This window comes from Antechinus flavipes, chromosome 2 (assembly GCF_016432865.1).
Source record: "Antechinus flavipes isolate AdamAnt ecotype Samford, QLD, Australia chromosome 2, AdamAnt_v2, whole genome shotgun sequence".
Lineage (NCBI taxonomy): Eukaryota > Metazoa > Chordata > Mammalia > Dasyuromorphia > Dasyuridae > Antechinus > Antechinus flavipes.
This window is the reverse complement of record NC_067399.1, coordinates 496763337-496778309: the sequence shown is the minus strand read 5'-3', so window position 1 is coordinate 496778309 and position 14973 is coordinate 496763337. Positions and strand designations below refer to the sequence as shown.

The following is a 14973-nucleotide window of genomic DNA, read 5'->3' as shown; positions in this document are numbered from 1 at the left end:
AACTCAGGCTGTCCAATGCCTAATCTATCAGACTTTCCAAAGTGAAATTCTAACTTCCTGTCAATAGTCCTTTTGGACTATTTTGCAGCAGGAGTACAGAGATAGAGTTAGGATTGCTGAACTGTAAGCTTCTCCTAGGCAGAAAGCAAGCTTTTTTCTGCTTTTATAGCTGCCCTAGTATAGTGCAATGCACAGGATAAGTATTTAATAAATACTTGGCAACTTATCTTCAGTTCAAATCTGATGCCAACTGTCAGCGAACATGAGAGCTGAAGTAAAAAAAAAAATTGGAAAGGAAACAAATAAGAAGTAGATGCTATATAATGGACTTTAGAATATAGTATCAAATCTGTAAGAGTCCTTAGAAAAGTGATAGATAAGTTTTAGAACTAGAAGAGGTCTTAGAGGCCATCTAGACTTGTTTTACTCGTGGGAAAAGCAGGCCCAGGGTATAACATGGTTTGATTTTGGTTATTCAGTGAAATATTAAATTATTTTAAAAGCTGGAATTAGGCCTCTAGTCTCCAGACTGAAAATTACCCATTCTAAGTTAGATGGGAACTGAGAGACGGACCTTAGTCTGACTCCCTTTTTTACCAATGAGAACACTAAGATCTTGAGAGGTTGCAATCTGCCCATGGTTATGTTATATGGACATTGGACATGGAGTCAGGGGACTACTGGTCAGTTCTTGGTTTTGACCATTTCCTAGCTGTCTGACTTGCTCTCAGCTGTGGCTTCTTCTCCCATAAAGTGAAGCTGCACTATCCATCTTACAGGAATGTGGTGAGGAAAGCATTTTGTCAGCCTTGCAGTATTATACCTAAATGAGTTATTACTGATTATTATTTTTATTGATAAATAATAGATCTAAGATCCAAACTCCGATCAAACTTGACTTTCAGGTCATTTTTTTCCCTCTGTCTTCCATGTTTCCAGTACTTAGGGCCAAGATTTATAAAAAGCCATCTCATTGTGTCCTGCAGGCAGTGAACTGAGGATTTCCCTATACCTTGGAGTACTGTAGGTCTCTGGAGGGAATATGGCACATCTGCTGACACAAGGAGGTGCCCAAGTTATTGCATCCTTCCTCCATGACCATCTGCAGGCATGTAGCATAGAAGTAGCCTGATGTAATGGACAGAAAGAAGGCTCGATTAGGAGTCAGATTACCTAAATTCAGGTCCCAGCTCTGTCATTTACTACTTATGAGACTTTGAGCAAACTATTTTCTATTCCCCAGACTTAGTTTCTTCATCTCTAAAATGGGAATAACAGTACCCATAGCACTTGCCTGGCAGGACTAATGAGATTATGCATATGGTGTTTTGCAAGATCCCTATTAATGTAAGCTAATAATTTTTTTGGGATTAAATTTGTGATCTACACAGTATAGGGACTTTCAGGTGTGGAACTTTCTCTACCAAATATAGATCTGCACTTTCTTTTCAACTTACAGTCTTAGAAAATTGTCATTAATGATTAACTATTAATGTCAAAAGAATTAGGACCCAGAGTGGAATTACTTGTGTTCCTGCTTGCACCCTAAGCAGAGAAAGGTGACAGGGTCATTGAAACCAGGTTCTTAGAAAGAAGATGGAGAATCCACAATCATGGCAGTCTTGGTTGGGAGATTTCTGCCTTAGCCCCTCTAGTCCTTCCAGGTGTTTTCTGGAATAGTGTGTTTAGCAACATGTGTGCCATTGGGCTGGCCCCAGGAGGCCCTGGCTGTATGAATGCTATTCATTAGGATTCTGTTTGAATTCTTGTTAGAGGTTTATGACCTGTCTGCGATCCAATACCCAGTAACCCATAAATATAAAGTAGCTATGAAATTTCTGCTTTTCCCCAGCCAACCTGGCAGGGAGTGGCCTTAATACAGAGCTTCCTTGATGTGCTTCCTTTGGCATTCTGGGGATGCAGAGTGACCGTCTGTCCGCTTTTGAAGGGAGGATCCTTTTTATGGTTAACCATTTTGCCAGGAAGTCCCAAGAAATCATTGGCAGAGGTAAGGAGAGAAGGATAGTCAGAAAATGTTTCCAAAATGTGTGATAAGGAATAAGCATAGGAAGCAACTGTCTTTAGGGAAAGTCTCATCAGTTCAGAACAGAATATACAGATCTTTTTGGGATCAGAGAAGATTTTTTTTCCCTCAGAGCAGGCAAGGAAAAATATTCTTTCAGAAGCAACAACATATTCTCTTTTTCCATATTATAAATGGAAGTTTTAGGATCTCGTACCTTTTTCTTGCAAACATGCCTATTCTGTGCCTTAGAGTATACCCGGAAATCAGCCTTTTAAAATAAAGACCATTGTGTCAATTGGAAGTCTTAAGTTTTTTTTTTTTAAACAAGTGTTTGTTTTTATTATTTTGTTATTATTGTAGAAATTACTCAACAGGTTCTGTCCACTTTACTTTGCATCAGTTTATAACAAGTCTTTCCAGATTTCCCTAAAACTGTATTTTCTTCTTATCTTAGAGTACGTCATTAAATTCTTAAACATAATTTGTTCAGCCATTCCTCACTTGGTGGAATGCCATCTTAGTTACCAGTTCTTTGCCACTACAAGAAGCTGCTATAAATATTTGTGTGTGTGCCTATGAGTCCTTTTTCCTCTTTCTTTGACCTCCTTCTGCTTTTGTTTCTGGCATAAGTGAATAGCGTGCCAATTGTTATTGCTATTCAGTCATGTCTGACTCTTCATGACCCCCTTAGGTTTTCTTGTCAAAGATACTGGAGTGGTTTGCCATTTTCTTCTCCAGCTCATTTTACAGATGGGGAAACTGAGGCAAACAGGGTTTAGTGACTAGTCTAGGATTATACAAATAGTAATTGTCTGAGGCTGGATTCGAATTCAGATTTTACTGACTCCAAACCTGGTGCTCTATTCATTCTGCTACTTAGCTGCATTTATTGTACTTATTGACATTCCCTAATGTCAATACCCCTAAATAAAATCTAACCGTGACAGCTTTTATGTTGGTTCCTCCAAAGCAGCATTGTTCTTCTATTTCTTGGCTTTGGGGGGGAATGACTGGCTTCCTTGAAAATGGCAGTAGGTAGAAGAGGATGTTTGAGTTATCTCGGACTTTCTAAAGCAGGGAACAGTTTTGGAAATTCTCTTTTCCAGACAGAGAAAAAAATAAGTATGGCCTGGTCTGGGACAAACCAACATTGAAGATGGGGTTGCTAATTCATCCCATGCTGTTATATCAAGTGCCATCTAATTCAGTGAATAAATTAGAGCTAGCACTGCATTTGCATGTGGTGTGGACCTTTCTAAATGTGGAATTTGATAAATGCATGTTGTATAAAATTAAGTTAATTTGATGTGAAAGAGTTTGCACTTCTAGGAAAGAAAAGCTAGAGAGAAAGAAATTTTTTTCAAAATTTTGTGTCTCACTTTCCCCACCCCCACAGATACCCAGTGCTCTGTCTTTTATAAATACCCATTGAATGTTGAATGTTCTTTCTATATTTGCAGCAATATTATGCCCTTTTAAAATCTCCCTAAAAGCTAATTGAATGGTCAATTACTTAATGTTCCTCTAATTAATCTGTTGAAATCCATACAATAGTACACTGTACTGAGGCAGGTGACTTTTTTCCAAATGGGCACAAATTATTATCATTCAGCACTTGCCAAACCTTGGTAGATTAAGAAGCAGCTCTTAGCATGTTTTCTTTTTCTTAGCATGTTTTAAAAACCTATTCTGCCAAAGAAGTAATCAGCTAAAAATTGAATTGACTTCCTCCCCGCCCTCAACTGGTCCTAAAGCCTTTTTTTTGCAAAATTCCATCAAATCTCATCTTATATTCTCCTTCAAGAGAGAAAGCAGGATCAGATAGAAAGGGAATCAGATAGTCTAGCTTCTAGTGCTGGCTCGCTCTGAGTTTTTCAAGTTCCTTACACTCTCTGGACCACAGGCTGTTGGTCCCTATCCCCTCCCCCAATAAAATAGGGTAAACTTTGAATTTGTACCCAAACAGAAGATAAACCAATGCCCCAAAAGCTGCCAGGGAGGCATTTTTAGAACACAGCAGTTAAAACTTAAAAGAATACCAACAATTATTATGTGTTTCCTTTCAAGAAGGAGAAGAAAGATTTGTGAAGATGGCCAAAGTTCGTAAATTTCCAGAGTTTGACCAACTTCCTTGGTTTGAGTCATGTACGTTCAGTGTTTTCATCCAGGCCTGAGAGTTCTTGGTTTCTTATTTAGTAGCAACAAGGGGATATTAAAGATGAAAATAATGTCCTAATGGGACATTTTTTTCTCATCTCTCCCATGCTATCATTTCCCCTTCTCCTATGAATTGTACTAGTGCAGATTAGAGCAGTGGTATCAAACTCAAATAGAAAAGGCAGCCAATCAAACCTTATATAAGGTTCCCTCGGAAAACTACATATTAACATCATCTATGTTCTATTGTATTTTTGCTTGTTGTGAAATATGTTCCAATTACATTCTTTTTGTCTGATTTGGGCAGCACTTAGTGTTGGGTTCCTCAGGTTGCTGTGTTTGATACCTCTCTGTTAGAGGACTCCAATCTCCTGGACCCATTCTTGGGATAGGCAGAGGGTGTGCAGCTTACAGAAATCCTGGCACTCAATCCTCCAGTTGGCTCAAAAAATTGAACCAGCTGGAATGAAGGAAGATAGAGTGGGACAAACCTTCCTCTCTCCAGCAGTCCCGCTGTCCACCAATAATAACCATTCAGTAAACTAGAGACTCTTGAAAAATTCAACTCAGGGAAAAGAAAAAAAAAGCATCATTTTAAAACAGCCTGACACATCTCCAAAATCACTTTTTTTTCCTATTTTAAAAACAAATGTTTCTCATAGGGCCTGATGGGATTTATCGGTCTGGTCGGAGAGCCAGGAATCGTTGGAGAGAAGGTAGGTTGTATTTTAAAAAATAAATAAAGGAGCCCAGCACCTTGGGGGGAGGGAGGTGATAGAAGCTGCTGTTTAAGAATTTAAAACCCTGTCTCAGTTTACTCTTAGCTCCGTTGTTCCTCGTCCAAGGACCTGAACAAGCTCTGTTGGCAGAAGTTGTATCTTGGCATTTGGGGGCTAGGGAATGAGCTGTCAAAGGACCATTGTCTGGTGTTCTTCATGGCTGCCTTGCATTCATTTGCTAGCTTCCATTGCCTTTGGTGCTTAACTATTACTCTTTTCAGGACCACCTGGCTTGCCTTCCACATTCAGGGGTCTGCTCGCTTTGTCTAACCTGCCCACTCTGATTTCTAAGGACCATCAAGAAGGCTGAGGGCTGGTCAGAGTTGTACAGCCATATGGGTCTCAGCTGGGATTGCTTAGATGCATCCATCCATTTGCCTATGTGATGTATTAAGTGATGGATTTGGGATGTGAGCCATATGTCTTGAGTGGATTTGCTTTCCATGTGAAAAAACCTTATTGAGTAAAAAGCTGGAAGAGAGGTCCATTTCTACTTCCTAATCCCAGAAATCTATTTGGGAATATAGTGCATTATTAATAATAATGGTTAACATTTACTTAGTACTTAACACTAAGCACTTCACAATTATTATCTGAGCCTCTCAACAACCTTGAGAGGAAGTTGCTATTATTATTCCCTTTTTTTAGATGAAGAAACTAAGGCAACCAGAGGTTAAATGACATTACAGATTATCACTCCCCATTCCCAGCCCAACACAGATAAGGACTCTTGCCAATATAGATACAACCTAGTTCTCCAGAGGTCACAGCAGTTGGGACATGATCCACTTGAACACAGATCTTGGTTCTTGAGTAGCTCTGTGATCTCTCTGGATTCAGCATGCTTCTCTGTGCGGCAGGGATACTTTGAGATACTAATATCAGAAATGGCCATCCAGAAGCCTAACTAGAGCCAGAAGCAAATCCTGGGCCCAGAGTGAAGGCTTAGACTGTGATAGACTTCAGTCTGGAATGTTCTTTGAGGGGAGAGTCCATCCCTTATACATCAACAATCTTCTCTTGACAAGGCTCAGTCCAAAATAAGTGTTTAGTGTAACAGTTGATCAATCCATTCCTCAGAATACAGTTCTTGCTTAAGCAATCAGGGAACTGGGGCAAGAGTGGAGTGTGGTAGGGGAGGAGTGAGAGATAGGAAAGGCGGGAAGGGAAGGAAGTGCTTTCTGTTGACACATCTGCCTTTGCAGATCCAACCCAGTCCAAGCCAAACTTAAACCAGAACCAAATGGTACCGAATAGAAATCAAAAGGAACAATATAATTAGCAGTTCCTTAATGAAAACCAGCTCTGCTGAAGGAAAATCCCCAACTTGTGTCTGTGAAGTGACTTTAGAGAGCCACTCAGAGATTCTGGTCCTAGGTTGCATGTCATTCAGCAAGCATTTCAGAGTCTCCAAAAAACAGTTACCAGGCTAAGCTTTTGGGGTGCTAGGGGAATAAATAAGGCCATCATCTCTAAGATCTTATAGTCTAAGCCTATACACATAACAATAAAAGATAGATTGCAGTGATGGTACAAGTAGTGATTTGAGAATTCTGTGGAGGGAAAGATCATATCTGGCAGAACTAATCAAGGAAGACTCCAAGATGAGGTAGTATCTGAAAATTGAGTAGGAATACAAGGAGGAATAGCATGAAGAAGGTATGAGAGAGCATTTTCAGGAAAAAGTGAATAGTAATAATGAGGAGAACTGAAGGCTGGATGTATTCATATCATTTCATTTGATCTTCACAAGAACCTTGTGTTATTTATAGTGCAAGTCTTATCATCTCACTTCTACAGATAGGGTGAAATTACTAACCCTGAGTGCCCTCAGCCAGTACTTTATAAAGCCAGGTCTTTGGAATACATATCAAATGTCATTCCTTTAGACCACAGCTTCTTCCTGCTGATTGGAGCACAGGGTTCATGTAGGTGGGTTTAGATTGTGAAGGGCATTGGATGAAATCATTATGCAAGCATGTTAAATGATAAGGGGAAGGAAGACATCGAAAGTTGTGTAGGATTGGGTATTTTGCTGTGCAAGAAAAAGAGAAAGTTTGACCTTAGAATGTTAATTAAAGGAAGGAAAGGATGACATGGTGATGGGCAGGAAGGAAGAAGATTGTTCTATCACATCAGTGGGAACTTTATCCCACCAATCTCATCCCAAGCTCACATCTCAACCTGGAATAGATACATCTGTGACTGATGGCTGATGCCAAACATGGCTATGTGAGAAGCTGATGTCTGAAAAGATAGGAGCAATTAAAACCCAGTATTCAGACATTCAGAGCTTTGGCAATTCTCCTAAAAATCTTCCCTCTGTATTCTAATGATAATAATAATAACTTTCATAGAGCACTTTTAAGTTTGCAAAGCATTTATTATAATTGACTTTCTTACCAACTCTGTGAGGTAGGTATTATCCTCATTTTACAGATGAGGAAACGGAAGCTCAAGTTAAGGGACTTGCCCAGCATCACACAGTTTGTAATTATTTGAGGTGGGATTTAAACTCTGAGAATATTTCTTTCCTTTAAGATTCAGCTCAAGTGATATTTTCTATCTTTTTTCTAATCCCCAACCTGCTCCCTCCCCTCAAAACCATCTTATATTTTAATTTGTGCCTCATTTGTGTATAGCTATATATGTAAAAATTCTCCCAATGGAATGTTAGCTCCTTGAGGATAGAGACTATTTCACTTTTGTTTTGTAGTATGATGCCCAGTACATAAGAGGTGCTTAATAAATACTTATTGATCAATTGGTTTCTAAGCATTCATTGATGTTTCTCCTTTACTGAAGGGTGGCCGAGGTGCTATGGGACCACCAGGTGCTCCTGGAGCCAAGGGGTCGATGGTAAGGAGTAAGTCAGCATTCTCTCACTCTCCCCCCACTTTTCTTTTCCTAAAGTGAAGTCTCACTGTATCACTCTCCTACTCTATGAACTCCAAAGGCTTCCTTTTGTCACTAATCAAGTAGAAGTTCCCCTATTTAATTTTTAAAGCCCTTCACTATCTGGTCCTGACTTACTTTTCCAACCTTATTTATTACCCATAATTCTCATTCCTATCCTCTTACTTCCAGAAAAGCTGACCTTCCTGTTGGTTCTCACACAATATTCCATGATGGTCTACCATGTTTATATTCCATCTCATCTCACTTTGACTCCTTGTTTCCTTCAGATCTTTGATTAAACACTTTCACATGACCCTTTTTTCTGCTCCCTCCCAGCTGATAATACTCACCTTCCTAATTTATCTCATATTGATTTTATGAATATTTTATTTGGCTACATATGCATGTTATGTCATCCAATAGAATGTAAATTTCTTGAGGTCAAAGACTGTTTAATTTTTTGTATTTATCTCTTCTCTAAGCTCCCATCTGGGATTTGCACAAAATAGATGCTTAATAAATGCTTATTGTTTAATCGATTGTCTCTAGGATGGTAGTTTCCCCTTTCCTCTCATCTCCTCTTCTTTGATTTCTTCTCCTCATACTTCACTTGGATGCTTCAGCTTCCTCCCATTCATTCTTTCCAAAAGGAAAGAGAGTAAGACTCCCAAGGACTTGACCCTAATGTTACTTTATCTGTGGTTAGTTAGGTTAGTGGAGGGCAGGGCTTGAAGTAAGAAATTTTATTCCTATGAGCTCATTACAATTATTTCCCCTCCTTTACCCCTCTCTTTTTTAGGGTCATCCTGGGACAGCAGGCGGAGTTGGAGATCCTGGAGACCCCGGGCCCCCAGTAAGTACTATCTCAAGAGAAATGCAGATCTGCATAAGAACCCATTTGGGAAACCTGACTCTTGTCAGAGGGCCTGAGTTCATTTCCCACATTCTCTGATGGTCGTCACTTGTGTAATCTTAGGCCATTCACTTTATTTCCTTTTTCCTCAGCTTCCCAGTTTTTACAATGAGAATATTTGGGACTGAAGGAAAAATGAAACCATTGAAGATTTGAAATGAATTTGGAAAATAGCATAGGGGAAAGTGGAGACTTATTCAGTTCATTAGAGAAGCATCTTCTATCATTCCTAGTAGAAACAGGGAAGTTGGATGGAAATGCAGATTTAGTGTGTGTATGTGTATGTGCATGTACACACCCATTTGTGTATGTATATATATGTTTGTATATATATAATTTTTATTTTTATTAATATCTTTCATTTTAACATTACATTCTTTTCATTTTTGTTTCATTGGCACTTCCCCTTTGCTCCCTAGCAAACCCTTGAAGCAAAAATTTAAAAAGAAAAAGGAAAGAATACAGTTCAGCAAAACCAATTAAGTTTGACAGTATATGTAATTCTTTTCCTCTTCAAAGAAGGTGATACATTTTTTCAACTCTCCTGAGGCAAAACTTAGCTATTACTAATTATAAAGTGTTCGATTTGTTTTCTTTCCATTTTCATCGCAATCATTTTATATATTATTTCCCTACTTCTGCTGCCTTGTTTCCTCTTTCCTTTGTTTCACTGTCTCCATGTTTATTTCTTCTTATGGCTTTAGAATATTCTGTTACATTCGTGTACTGTGAAGTTTGTGTAGTCCTATCCCAAATAATGGCTGGCTACTTTGTTTCTAGTTCTCTGTTAACCAGAAATACTACTGTGAATAGTTTCACCTCTTTCTTTATCTCTTTTGACATCATGGGGTATATACTTAGTAGTGAGATCTCTGGGTCAAAGGGTATGAACCTCTTCAAAGAAGGTGATACATTTTTTCAGCTCTCCTGGGACAAAGCTTAGCTGTTACTGGTTATAAAGTATTTGATTTATTTTCTTTCCATTTCCATCGTAATCATTTTGTGTATTATTGCCCTGTTTCTGCTGCTTTGTTTCCCATCTATTTTTTGCTTCACTGTCTCCTTCATGTTTATTTTTTCTTATGACATTCGAATGTCCTGTTACATTCATGCATTGTGAAGTTTGTGTAGCCCTATCCCAAACGATGGCTAGCTACTTTGTTTCCAGTTCTTTGTTAATCAGAAGTACTACTGTGATTATTTTGGCATCTTTCTTTTCCTCTTTGACCTTGTTGGGGTATATACTTGGCAGTGAGATCTCTGGATCAAAGAGTATGAACAGTTTGCTTTTTAAGCAAAACTCTAAATTGTTTTTCTGACTGAATCAATTTATGGTTTCACCTATAGTATATGAATATGACTATCTTCCCGTACAGAGGTGCAGACTTGTTGAATTTGAAGGGCTAAAAGGACATTCAGAAGAAGATGTCCAGTAGGCGGTTGGAGATGTGGGACTGGAAATCACAGGATAATGTGGAAGTGAAAATATAGATCTGGGGGTCATTTCATAGTCATCTTTGAGTCTTCCCTTTCTCTTGAGCCCCATCATTAATCAACATCTTCTGTTTTTCCTCTAAATCTTTGTCCCCTGTCTTTCATTTCTGTCACCAATATCCTGGTTTGAGGCATTATTACCACTTGTCTAGATTGGTGTGGTAGCTTCCTACCTAACTCATGGAATTACTCAAAGGAAAGTGCTTTATAAACATGATGTAACTGTGGTGGTCTTGGAGATGATGCTGATCAGGGGAGAGTCCACCCTTTCGGATTCCATGATCCACACTGACAATTCTTCTTTATACTCTAGATTGATCTTTGGCAAGGCACCCTAGTACTCCCAAAGCCAGATGTTGACTTGAACTAGGAATCAGGAGGCTGAATCTGTCTTACTGGGCTCCCATTGCTCAAAAATTGCTTAATGAAAAACAAGTATCTTGTCACTGGCATCTGCTGTCAGTTCCACACATATTCTATCAATTATCTCTCTCTAGGCAGAAGGAATACCCTGGCCTTGATTAATGTGTATCTCCAAGGAGAATTTCTCCTGTTGGATGAGAAGGGGCTGGTTCCAGCCAACAAATGAGATTAAAAACTTTTCCCCATCCTGCAAGAATTGATTAATAATAATTGTAATAGTAGTAATTTCCATGGAAATAAGCTGGAAATGAATAAAAGACTCAGTTGTAGGCTAGAGGGAGAAGAGAGAGACACTCTGTTGTAGCACTAGAATACTGGTTCAAAAATGGAAACTGAGTTAAAATTCTCATACTATCATTTGTCTACTATGTGACTCAAACTCTCTCCATTTTTGCTTCCTGTGTAGAAAATTTTTTCTTGCCCCTCCAGGAGAAGGCAGATATTCCAGGGAACTGGGATTTCCACAGTGAGCAGAAAGATTCCTGTCACCCCTTTGGCATAACCCATTTCTTCCTAGGGCTGATTCTGAGGGAGTCAGTGGGCAATTACTTTCACATGAAAATAAGTTAGTATAGCATTTTAAGGGTTACAGAGTATTTTCCTCATCCTGTGAAGTAAATTATATGAACTTTTTTCCTACCATTTTATATCTGAGAAAACTGAGATTTGGGGGATATAAAAATGGCCTAAGAAGATATAGCTAAAATGAGAAGAAGATTTGAACTGGAGATTTCATTCCTGATGTTGAATGTTCTTTTTAGTGGTTAATGGAACCCAGAATCCTTAGCTCTTAGTCCGTGGTCAGACCACAAGCTTTGCCATCACCTTTGTGCCAAGGAACCTAAGACATCTACTCTGTTATATGCCATCTTGTGGGTGGAAGGGCTGAAGAGGAAAGTGGGTCTCTCCTGGCCTTCCAGCCAAGTCACTTTTTAAGCAAGAGTATGGAAGGCATTCTGTTCCTGCATAGAAAACCAGCAGTGTGCCTAGTGCAGTCAGCACAGGCAGGGGCCAAACTGGGGCTGGTGGAGCCTCCAGCACAAAGAGGCTTTAAGACTGTTTCCAGTAGAGCTGAACTTCCTATGCCAAGTGGTTAGTTTGGTCTGGAACAGGCAAGGAGGAGGGACTGTCTCTAGCCTTCCCATGGGCACCCACAGAGTTGGCTGGTTGCCTTGCCCTTCCTCTTGGTCATATTCCTCTTCCCCCCAAACTTATAGTGCTTTTCTCAGTCAGGACTTCTCTGCTGATTGACTTCACTGATTGATCAGTGAAAGCAGTGGATCAGCCTCAATGAATAAGCATTTCACCAAATGAATACTCATTTTGTACTTGATTCTGTGCTAAATGCATGAAAACACAAAGAAGGAGACATGGTCCCTGCCCTCAAGGAGCTTAGGAATAGGGAAACAATACTAACACCATGAAATCAAGAAGATAAATTGTTTGGTTCAAATTTTAAATTCAAAGGAGAAAGAAATTAATTAAATCATGAGTAGTCAGAAAAGGTCAGAGCATTTAGACCTGGAAAAGAAAGATCTCCCAATTCAGGTATCCTTAACTAGGGATTGGTGAACTTCTTTTTTAAAATTATTTTTATAATTGCATTTGAATAGAATTGGTCTGTTTTGTAATCCTATATATTTTATTTTATACATGTAAAACATTATCTTAAGAAGGGAGGGGCCTATAGGCTTTATCAGACTGCTATAGGGTTCCATCACAGAAAACAGATTACAGGGGTGCACTGGTAAATGTTTAATCATTAGTTCATTGAGGGATGGGGTGGGAAAATATGTGCATGACCCACTTTTAAGTTTAATCTGCATTGTTAAATTTTTTTCCTTTACTTTCTTGAGTCTGGACAATTTGCAGAACAATAAATCAAACCCTGATTTGCAGCATTGCTGATTTATAAAGTGTAAGTGCTCACACTGAGAATTTAACAACCAGCTCTCTCAAATGCATATGAGCTAATTTCAGATCACCATATGTGTTACTATATCCCTTTATTTTATAAATAAGAATACTGAGGCCTATAGAGGTAAAGTAAATACATTTAAGCAGTGAGTAATAGAGTTGAGCTTTATACCTGATACTGTAATTCCAAGTCCAAGTTCTCTTTTTGCTGTACCAGAGGAGCTGAGTTGGGCTTTGATAGATAGGTGGAACTCAGAGGACTCTGATTTCTCAGGATTCAGAGACAAAAGGAGATAATTTTAATCAAAAGAAACCAAAATGAACCAAGATAGACAAAAATCCTCCTGGAGAATTCAAAAGAATTCCTGGAATTGCCAATAGAATATATCTTTCTTAAGGGCAGGGACTGTTGCATTTGTTTTTGTATGACCAGCACTTTGACGCAGTGCCTGGTACATAGCTGGCACTTAGTGATTGCTTATTAATTGCTTGATTGATATGCCTGGATAAACTGGAAGCAGTTTAACCTTGAATTCCCTGTAGAATAGTTTAGACCTATAAACCAAAAGACTTAAGACATCAGCAGACCAGACAAGAATTTGAAATACAGGCAGAGATTAGGAAGACAGACTGGGACAGAAGTGCTGGCATTAAGGTCCTTTGATTGTTTGGGTCATTATACCTACTTATCAAGAAAGTGTTGACTACTTTCCAAGGTAAAAGGGCAGGGTCAGGCTGGAGGAAAGCTGCAGGTGAACCAGAATCCACACCTGGTCCAGTAACTCAGGGAGCTAAGTCAATCTGGACACTGCAAATCAAGGTATTCCAACCTTCTCTCTCAGTAAGATGACTGGAAGCAGGGCCAGCTTGAAAAATTCATTCGGAGAGAAGGGCCACCTTGGCAACTGGGGATGTTGTCTCAGAATGGATTCCTGAGTCCATTTCCAATTCTTGGGGCAAGCTACTTAGCCCTTCTTTTTAAAAAAAAAAGTATTTTTGTACTTTTATTTTTTTAAAACATATTTAATAGTTATTTTTAACATTTGTTTCTTTTTAAATTTTGAATTCTGGAGTTTCTTCTCTCCTCTATCCCACCTACTGAAAAGACAATATGGCATCAGTTATACATGTGAAATCATGGAAACATTTCCATTTTAGTCATACTGGGGAAGAAAGCAAAACAACATGAAAAAATATATTTAAATTTTCATTCAATTTATCCATTCTCTCTCTGAAAGTAGATAACAATTTTTTTCATCAAGGGTCCTTTGGAATTGGCTAGTTGCCTTGCTCTTCCTCTTGGTCATATTCCTCTTCCCCCCAAACTTATAGTGCTTTTCTCAGTCAGGACTCCTCTGCTGATTGACTTCACTGATTGATCAAGTGAAGGCAGTGGATCAGCCTCAATGAATAAGCTGATCACTGTATTGCTCAGAGTAGTCAAGTCTTTCATAGTTGATCATCCTTACATCATTGCAATTACTATGAACAAAATATCCTGATTTTTTCCTACTTCACTTTGCATCAGTTCATGTAGGTCTTGCCATGTTTTTTTTTCTGAAACTACTAGTCTCATAATTTATTATAAATACAATAGTACTCCATTATAATCAGATGTCACAACTTGTTTAGCCGTTCCTAAATTTATGGGTATCCTTTCCATTTCTAATTTTTTTTTCACCACAAAAAGAGCTGCTATGAATGTTTTTGTACACTGAGATCCTTTTTCTTTTCCTTTGATCACTTTAGGATGCAGATCTGGTAATGGTTGTGCTGGATCAAAGGATATGCACAATTTTATAGCTCTCTAATCCTACCTTCATATTGTTCTCCAGAATGACTGGACCATTTCATTACTTCATCAACGGTTCATTATTTTTCCCTCATCTATTTCCCTCATCTCCTCTAGCATTTGTCATTTCTAATAGGTATGAAGTGATATCTCAAGCAGTTTTAATTTGCCTTTCTTCAATCAATAGTGATTTCAAGCATTTTTCATATTCTGAGGATTCTTCTTTTGAAAACTGTTCATAGTTTTTGACCATTTACCAATTGGGAAATGATTCTTTTTAATAAATTTGAGTCAGTTCCCTATATATGAGAAAAATTAGGCCTTTATCAGAGAAACTTGGTGTACATTTTTTAGTAGTTTTTAGCAAAATGTAGTTTTCCTGATTATCTCTTTCAATGAAGTCTATTTTTCCTTTTGCTTTAGATCATGATTGCCACCTCTGTGAGAAAATTTTCTCCATTCTATCTTTCTCTTCGCCTTTCTTCCAGAGCATCTCTCTCCTCCATATTCTTTTTTGGAGATAAATCCAATTTAATTGGCTTACACCTCTACTTTCTGATTATGCAGATTCTTT

At 38.5% G+C, this 14973-nt stretch overlaps 1 protein-coding gene across 1 annotated transcript in view; it reads left to right on the top strand.

Moving 5' to 3' along the window:
• The window catches only part of COL27A1 (collagen type XXVII alpha 1 chain), a 243335-nt gene that overhangs the window by 143413 nt on the left and 84949 nt on the right, over window positions 1–14973 (top strand). The window contains exons 25-27 of the mRNA XM_051979980.1: window positions 4846–4899; window positions 7768–7821; window positions 8660–8713. Of these exons, the coding sequence (XP_051835940.1) occupies window positions 4846–4899; window positions 7768–7821; window positions 8660–8713 (162 nt within the window). The remainder of the gene's footprint in view (window positions 1–4845; window positions 4900–7767; window positions 7822–8659; window positions 8714–14973) is intronic.